General features: G+C 47.6%; 1 protein-coding gene across 2 annotated transcripts in view; it reads left to right on the top strand.

The window, feature by feature from the left end:
* The first annotated feature begins 561 nt into the window (after positions 1-561).
* Mkrn1 (makorin ring finger protein 1) overlaps positions 562-9,175 on the top strand; it is a 26,068-nt gene continuing 17,454 nt past the window's right edge. Inside the window, exon 1 of one of the 2 annotated variants that reach the window (XM_050148035.1) lies at positions 562-939. In XM_050148035.1, coding sequence (XP_050003992.1) covers positions 755-939 — 185 coding nt within the window. In that variant the 5' untranslated portion in view covers positions 562-754. Of the gene's footprint in view, positions 940-1,018; positions 1,155-9,175 lie in introns of those variants that run through there. The other variant, XM_050148036.1, reaches the window with a different exon arrangement.

The following is a 9,175-nucleotide window of genomic DNA, read 5'->3' as shown; positions in this document are numbered from 1 at the left end:
TGTTTACTGACAGAGTCTTGCAGGGTAATCCAGGTTGGCCTCAAGCCTGTGATCCTTTTCCCTTAGCTTCCCAAACACCCGTATTACAAACATGGGATACCTCACATTACAATTTCATTATTTACTTAATTACTATTATTACTATTATTATTTTGACAGGGACTATGTAGCCTGGGTTAGCCTCGAACTTCAGCGATTTTGATGGCCAACCCTTCAGAGTGCCGGGATTACGGATGTCAGCCTCCACACCTGCCTGGTGCTCCCAACAACATGGATTCGGATAGTCCCTGTGAGATAGGGGCCACTGTCCTCCCGAGAGAGAAGCACAATAGGTATCCAGTTCATATTAGGGAAAGAGCAGACACACACCCAGGCCTTCCCCGCACCGGCTACCTCATCAGCCATTGGCTTTGAGGTCGGCTCTAGTTTGTGGTCCTCTGGTGGCTCAGGTCTGGAGCATCCGAGCACACCTGGCTAGCGCGCGGCCCCGCCCCTTACGGGCGGAGCCTGAGATCTCACCAATCAGCATCGCCGGGGGGAGGGCCGCGGGCGGCCAGCGGAGCCCGCAGTGCCCCAGGCCCGAGCGCTCGGAGACAGCGGCGACGCGGAGCGGGGACAGAGCGGAGCGCGCGCTCGGGCTCCACAGCCTCCCTCCCCTCCCCTCCCCTCCCTTCGCTGTCCTCACCCTCTCAGCCGGACCGGAACTATGTGATCCCGGAAGTTCCGGGGCCATTGCTGTGTGGGATAAACAGTAATGGCGGAGGCTGCGGCTCCCGGAACAACAGCCACAACATCAGGAGCAGGAGCGGCAGCGGCGGCGGTGGCAGCGGCTTCCTTCACCCCTATCCCCACAGTCGCTGCCCTGTCCCCGGGGGCGGGCGGAGGGGGCGGCGGCAGCGACGGCAGCGGCGGCGGCTGGACGAAACAGGTCACCTGCAGGTAGGACGTTGCGTGGCGCGGCGGAGGGCGGGGGCTGCGGGGCCGAGCAGGAGGCGGAGGCGGGCGTCGCGGGGTCCCCTGCAGCGGCCGCCCGGCCGCAGAGCATCGCTGCGTCAACCCCCGCGGAGGTCGTCGGCGGGATTGCTGCGGGGCTCGGACTGCGGGCTCGGACTGCGGGGCGGTCCCGCCGCCACCCCTTATCCAGCGGCGCTCCGGTGCGTGCGGTGAGGACCGGCGTCCCCCTCCCCGGGATGCGGCGCGAGCTCGCCGCTGCGAGTCGGGCTCCAACGATCCTCCGGGCGCCCTGAGAGCTCCTGCGAGGGTCCCGGCGAGCTCGGCCGGCCCCGGGGCCTCTGCGCCCGGCCATCCGTTTGTAACGTCTTTTCTGCTCTCGGCGCCGCGCACCCCCGCCCCGCCGGGAGCAGCCGCTTTTGTATTCCTTTGTATGTAGTCGGTGGCTGGCGGTTCCGAGCTTTGTCTCCGAACCGTGCGTTCGGAGCCGGCGTTAGCCTCCTCCACCCTTGATTTTTAAGAACTGCCATTATTGTTACTGTCCCTTTGAGAGGCGATCCTCTTTGCGAGAAAAGAGATCCTAGGAGAGAGGGTTGGTTCTGGTTTGGTAAGCGAAACGAAATTATTCGAAAAATGAATGATCAGGTGGCGGCTATACAGCACGCATGAAAAAAATGTTTTTCCCCTGCTATAAATTTTGAAGGGTATTTGTTGTATTAACGATTTGGGGGAGGGTGTTTTATTGAGACAGACACCCTTGCTGTGTTGCCCAGGTTGACCTATATATAGTCCTGACTGCCCAAGAATTTTCGGCAAGTCTTTTTCTTTAGTGCGGGGATTGCAGGCGTATGATACCACACCGACTATACTGATTTAACCATCAAGCGAGACTGTTAAGCTTTTCTATCGGTTAAAAAAAAATCCAAAGGAAAACCCACTTTATGTCCGACAAGGACATTTTATAGGCAAATGCAAAAGGCTGTTTGATCCTACCGAAGAACTCGTTGTTGGCTTTAACAACGAAACTGAGGGATTTCTATCCTAAGGTCTTTTGGTCTTTTTTCTTTTTTGAGGCAAGGTTGTACTAGAACTGCACTGTAGATCAGGCTGGCCTCGAACTTCATCTTTCAGCCTCTACCCTCCCAGTGCTGAAATAGCAAGTGTTAATTAACACCCGGGCTTCAATGAAATTTTAAGTACCTTGACCTTTTTTTCTCATCTACTATCTTCATCTAGTCTAGTTCTGAATACCCATTGCCAAATAACATTTAATTATCGATTTCTTTATCATTCTGTCAGATGCCTGCTTCTATGCAAAGTTCTGTTTCAACATTTTCCTTTCTTAAGTAATCGGTAGTGTGTGTATGATAATCTGTGGGATACTGTCCCCGGGCCACAGAGCACCTGTGGAGGTCAGAGGGGTCAATTTTAATCTCTCACTTTCCTGTGGATTCCAGGTATCAAACTCTGCCATCGTTTTTTATCAGCAAGGACATCTTGCCACAGTCGCTTTTTTATTTTGTGGAACGTGTGGGGTGTGTGATGAAGAAGCTTCTGTGGCCCTGAATGACTTGGGACTCCTTGATCCTTCTGCATCGATCTCCAGGGCTGAGATTGATTATAAGCTTGTCTTCTCCCCTGCTTTCCTTTTACTTTTCCTTATTTCTTCTTTTCTAGTTCCTTACCAGACGTCTTTTAGAGCCTACATTTAGGGTCTTCTAAAATTTGATTTTTTTTATTTTTTGAGACAGAGTTTCACTGTGTAACCTGGCCGCCCTGGAACACACTGTGTAGACCAGGCTGACTTTAACACAGAGATATAGAGTTTTTTTGTTTTTTCAAGGTAGCATTTCTCTGTAGCTTTGGAGCCTTTCTTGGAACTAGCTCTTGTAGACCAGGCTGGCCTCCTCGAACTCACAAAAGATCCTCTCCCCCACCTCTGCCTCCCGAGTGCTGGGATTGAAGGTGTGCGCCGCTGCTGCCTGGTTAACAGATTCTTACTGCCTCTGCTTCCCTGGTGCTGAGTTTTTTTTGTTTTGTTTTTTTTTTTTGTTTTTTGTTTTTTTTTTTTTTTGTTTTTTCGAGACAGGGTTTCTGGTTTTGGAGCCTGTCCTGGAACTAGCTCTCGTAGACCAGGCTGGTCTCGAACTCGCAGAGATCTGCCTGCCTCTGCCTCCCAAGTGCTGGGGTTAAAGGCGTGCGCCACCACCTCCCGGTTGGTGCTGTACCTTCTTGTCCGGTTTAGGGTCTTTAAAAACAAAGTGGATCTTAGCACAGGGTGACCTTGAATGCTCTATGTTGCCAGAAATTACCTTGACAGTTGTTTGTTTTGAGGTAGGGCTTCTCTGTTATCCCTGGCTGTCTTGGAACCAGGCTGGCTTCAGATCCCTGCCCGCCATCGCCTCTGGAGTACTGGGATTAAGGGCATGTAGCACCAGGCAATGACCTTGATTTTAAGTGCTGAATTTTAAGCTTGGGCCAAGCCCAGCTCCGTAAGGCTCATTGAATTAATGGAGTTTTCTAGGTGTTTTGGAAAAGTTGTTTGTGAACGCTTCTTTTATGTCTAAAAAGAAATTTTCTTTGGAGGTTGGAGAGATGACTCAGAGAGCTTCTTTCCCTAGTCTTGCATACAGATGCACAAAACTTTGAGTATCCTGACTTGGGGAGACTAAGACAGAAGAATCTTGAATTGTAGACTAGCCTAGGAAATATGGCAATTCATGTGCCTGCCTTAGGGTACATAGGACAGTCCAGTCTCAAAAAATTATAGGTGTTTTTGTTTTTCCAAGATGGTTTCTCTGTATCTCTGGCTGTCCTGGAACTCATTCTGGCCTCCCAGCTGAGGTAAATTTTAAGAAAAAGGTCTGAACACTTAAAAAGGATGCAGGCTTAGGATCAGCAAGATGGCTTAGTTTAGCTATATTAGAAAATGAAACAAACAAGACACAAACTTAAAGTTTCACATAGTGGCCACATCTATAGTAATAAATAGTGTTTGGAAAGTGCAGATAAAACCAGGAAGTCAGGGTCTCACTACACAGCACTTGGCCTTGAACTCCGAGATATTCCTGCTTCTGTCTTAGGGCTGGTGTCAAAGAAGTGCCCTTCTCCACAGCCTTTGCTTAGCCTAGTCATCTTTAAAATTGTAGAGCCCCTTATGGTGGCACGTAGAGCCCTTGATAGTTGCATCTCTTCTCCTGCTGGTTGGTAGTTAGTTGGAGGCAGGATGATGTCTTGACCACACCAGCCTAATTAGAAACCACAGGTTATTTGATATGCTTTAGTTGTAAATGCTTGACATTGTTTTCTGTTCTAGCTGCCAACAACATGATCTCTTAAAGTCTTCTTTGAACAGAGGAATAACAACTCTGAAATCTTTGTTCTAGACTTTGAGCTTTGAGAGAAGCGGAGTTCTGTTATACCTGCAGGGCTCTTTCTCAGTGCCCTGTATAACTAAAAAATGCTCCAGTTGATGTTGATACAACTCTTTTATAGGACTTCAAGAATTTTCTGCCTCCGTTTAAAATGCACTGGGGCTGGAGAGATGGCCCAGTGGTTAAGAGCACTTCCTTGCTGCCCGACCAGAGGATCCAGGTCTGATTTCCAGCACCCACAAGGTGGCTAACAACTGACTGTAGCTCCAGTATCAGAAAATCTTTTGGCCTCTGTTGGTACTGCTAGCATACAATGCAGATATACATGCAGGCAAAACACACAAAATAAAAATAAAATCTTAAAATTGTAGATTTTTTTTTTTTTTTTTTTTTTTGGTTTTTGGAGACAGGGTTTCTCTGTGGCTTTGGAGCCTGTCCTGGAACTAGCTCTGTAGACCAGGCTGGTCTCGAACTCACAGAGATCCACCTGCCTCTGCCTCCCGAGTGCTGGGATTAAAGGCTTAAAGGCGTGCGCCACCAGCGCCCTGCTAAAATTGTAGAATTTACATACACACGTTCATGCATCCATTCTGAATTTTTTAAAGTATACTTGTAAGTTACTAAAGGGAGAGAGGACCTATTAGATAGAATGTTTTTCTTTCTGGGACTACCTTATTCAGACTTTCAGCAAATGGACTTCAGTGTGCACTGTGAGTTCACTGCAGACGTGTTCCTTATAATATTTTTCAGAGTGCTTGGTAGCTACACCTGCTCCTGAGAGAAGGCGCAGCCCGGAGGTACTAGTGCCCTGAGGTGTCAGGTTCCCCTTGCACTGGATTACCGGCCCTTAGGAGTTAGTTGCCTTGGGTGGGTGCTACCAACCCAACTGCCTTTGTGCTCCTACCTGCTGAGCTGGCTCTGCACCACCCCTCAAGGGTGTTTTCTTTTCTTTCTTTATATATGTATATTATGTATACAGTGTTCTGTCTGTGTGTGTATCTGCAGACCAGAAGAGGGCACCAGGCCCCATTACAGATGGTTATGGGGCCACCATGTGGTTGCTGGGAATTGAACACAGAACCTTTGGAAGAGCAGGCAGTGCCCTTAACCTCTTAGCCATCTCTCCAGCCCCTCAAGGGTGTTTTTTCCTTCAGACAGGGTTTCTCTGTGGTTTTGGAGTCTGTCCTGGAACTAGCTCTTGTAGACCAGGCTGGTCTCGAACTCACAGAGATCCGCCTGCCTCTGCCTCCCAAGCGCTGGGATTAAAGGCGTGAGCCACCACCACCCGGCCTCAAGGGTGTTTTCTAAGCCTCGGGCATATCCCTCTTTAAAGTTACTTGCTTAGATAAGAATGTTGTTGTTTTCTAAGATTTATTTTATAGTGTTTTTTTTTTAAGATTTCTTTATTTATTATGTATACAACATTCTGCCTCAATGTATGACCGCATGCCAGAGGAGGGCGCCAGATCTCAGTACAGATGGTTGTGAGCCACCATGTGGTTGCTGGGAATTGAACTCAGGACCTTTGGAAGAGCAGCCAATGCTCTTAACCTCTGAGCCATCTCTCCAGCCCCGTAGTAAATAAAGCTTGCCTAAAGATCAGAAGGGCAGAACTAAGCCATTAGAGGTGGCCTACACTTTTAATCCCAGGATTTGGGAGACAAAGCAGATCTGAGTTCTGGGCCACCCTAGGCTACCCAATAGCAATGCAGAAACCAATCCAGGTGGTGGTGGCCTACACCTTTAATCCCCCATACTAGGAAGTCAACACGCCTTTCATCTCAGCACTAGAGAGAATATAAAATGGGAGAGAGGCAGACTCTGCTTAGTCTGCTGTTGCCCAGCCTTGGTAGAGGTAAGACTTCTTTAGTGGCTTGGCTGCTTTGCTTTTCTGGTTTTCGGGTTGAACCTCAGTATCTGTCTCTGGGTTTTTATTGTTTGTGCTACATTATTTATCTTTGTATATGGTTGTTTATTTGCATGCCAGAAGGGGACGTTGGATCCCATTGGACTGCAGTTATAGACTGCGATCTATCGTGTGAGTACTAAGAGTTGAAATAGGGACCACTGGAAGAGCAGCCAGTGCTTTTTAACCTCTCTAGCCCCTATTTTTTAGTTTTGAAAAGATAATTTACTTTTTAATGTGAATGAGTGTTTCTCTGAATGTTTTGCATGCATGCCTGGTAGCCACTGAGGCCAGAAGAAGGCTTCAGGTCCTGAACTGGAGTTACAGTTGGTTGTGAGCCATCATGGGTGTTGGCAGTCAAACCTGGGTCCTCTGTGAAAGCAGCAAGTGGTGTTCCTAACTACTGAGCTAGCTCTTCCAGCCGGGGATGCTCTCCTTGTTCTCAGGCAGGGATCCTACTGTGTAGCTCGGACTGACCAGGAACGAGCCCCTAACTCACAAATCTGCCTGCCTCCTGTAGACCTCCTCAGCGAGCTCCGTCCTCATTTTTAATTGTTCAGTCTTCTCATTAGCTACTGTTAATGCTTCTGAAAGAGTTGTGTTTTGTTTGTGCTGCCTAAGAAACAAGTGCCTCTGCTGAGAAACAGCTATACTGCCACCTACAGGCTGGCTTTCCCCTTATTAGAGAGGTGCTGTGAAGACAATCCTTACTGCTCCCTTGCTGCCCTGGCTGTGGGATGAAGACAGTCCTGGACTAGAACTTCTTCTTTAGACCAGGATGGCCTTGAACCACAGAGGTCTGCCTGCCTGAGTGCTGGGATTAAAGGCACGTGTCACCACCACCTGGCGTATTTACTGGCTTTTTGAGACAGAATCTCATCTTGTAGCCTTGGCTGACCTGGAAGTCAATGTGTAGACCAGAATGGCAAGATTTATTTCTATTTTGTGTGAGTGTGTGTGTCTACCAGTCCATGTGAATATGGTTACCCACGGAGCCCAGAGACACCAGTCCCCTTGGAGCTGGAGGTCACAGGCAGCTATGCAGCACCCGAGGTGGGTATTGCTAATCAAAGTCAAGTCTTCTTCTTTTTTTTCTTTTTTTTTTTTTTTCTTTTGGTTTTTCGTGACAGGGTTGTTCTTGTAGACCAGGCTGGCCTCAAACTCACAGAGATTTGCCTGCTTCTGCCTCCCGGGTGCTGGGATTAAAGGCGTGCACCACCACCGCCCTGCTCAGTACTCATTTTTAACCACAGCCATCTATGCTGTGAATTACTTTGTGTTCAGCCGGAATGTATGTCTGGTGCCTGGGGAAACCGGAAGAGGTCAGAACAGTTGTGAGGCCCCATGTAGGAGCTTGAAATCAAACCTGTGTTCTGGGAAGAGGAGTGACCATTCTAACTACTGAGCCATCACACTGGCTCCCAAACTGTTCTTTTTAACCTAGATGCTTCTGTATCAGAATGCTTCTACAATAATAAATGAATATTCTGGCAGTTGAAATAACACAAAAATTTTAAGGTTTCTTTCCTCCAAATTATCTATCTTTATTATTGAGGCAAAGTCTTGCTGGCCTCAGATCCTCCTGTCTCAATCTCCCAAGTCCTGGGATTCTAGTCAGTGACTTCATACCTGGCTTTGTTTTGTTTTTTGTTTTCTTTGAGGTGGGGATTCAGGCTTTTGGAGACTGACCTTGAACTGCAGGTTGCAAGAATTTGCTTTTCTGATCTTTCTGCCTCTGCCACAGTAGAGTTGGGATCACAGGCATGATCATCATGCGGGTTTCTGGAGTGCTGGGGATTGGACTCAGGACTGCTTGTGTTCTACCAACTGAGCTTCATGCCAGCCCCAAGTTTCTGATTTTTTTTTTTTTAAGCAAGAAATGGCTAATGGGACTTTGTAATGAATCACAGTGTACCTTTCAAACAGGTTTTAGAAGTCCCTTGCTTAGTGAAATTGATTCATTTTTGAGAATGGGTTTCACTATATAATAGCTCTGGCTGACCTCAAACTCAACAGATCTGCCCACTACCACCTCCCGAGCTGTCTGGGATCAAAGGTGTATGTCACCTGTCTTCTGAAACCTATTATTTGCCAATCACAGTGGGGTTTTTTTCTTTGGGGGGGACAGTCCCGCTATGTGTATCCTAGGCCAGTCTTGAACTCAATATCCCTTTGCTTTAGCCACCAGATTGTTTAAGATTGTGTAGGAGTCAGACCCAGCTTTTGTGTTTGTTTCCTCTTAATGGGTGGTGGTGGTGCACACTTTTAATCCCAGGCAGAGGTAGGCGGATCTCTCTGAGTTCAAGGCCAGCCTGGTCTTACAAGAGCTAGTTCCAGGACAGGCTCCAAAGCTACAGAGAAACCCTGTCTCGAAAAACCAAAATTAAGAGAGGCTCTTTTTACTTTCTTACATTATTCCTTTTTGATCCAGGCTGGCCTCAAACTGTAGCCCACCTGCTTCCCCCCTCCCTAGTGCTGAGATGAAAGGTTTGCACCAACAAGCCTCATTTTTCTCCTTTCCGAGATAGAATATTTATTGCAGTGTTCTTTAAGTAGTATTAACTCAGCTCTCCAAATACCTGGGGTTGCAGGTTTTTTCCCTCCTTTCTCCTTTAGAATTTTTTCTTAGGTAATGGGTGCTATATACATTTGATGGTTTTGTAAAGATAATCCTGCCTAGGTACATTTAATTTGCTTACTGATACAATTTACTATGGTACTTGGGTCTCTTTAAGAGAGAGATAGGTACTATAGGGAGTCTAAAGAAAACTAGATCATGATGCTTCCCCACTAGGGATTTAAAATATCATCTGAGACACATCAGCCAAGTATGGTGATACACACCTTTAATCCCAACTTTGAGGAGGCCAAAGCAGGCAGGCAGGCAGGCATCTCTGGATACTTAGTGAGATCTTGTCTCAAAGTGGGGGGTGGTGCTGGAGAG

The sequence above is a fragment of the Alexandromys fortis genome, unplaced genomic scaffold (assembly GCF_014885135.2).
Source record: "Alexandromys fortis isolate MF-2015 unplaced genomic scaffold, M_Fortis_MF-2015_v1.1 scaffold_57, whole genome shotgun sequence".
NCBI lineage: Eukaryota > Metazoa > Chordata > Mammalia > Rodentia > Cricetidae > Alexandromys > Alexandromys fortis.
The sequence above is the reverse complement of the archived record's forward strand: the minus strand, read 5'-3'. Positions and strand labels throughout refer to the sequence as shown.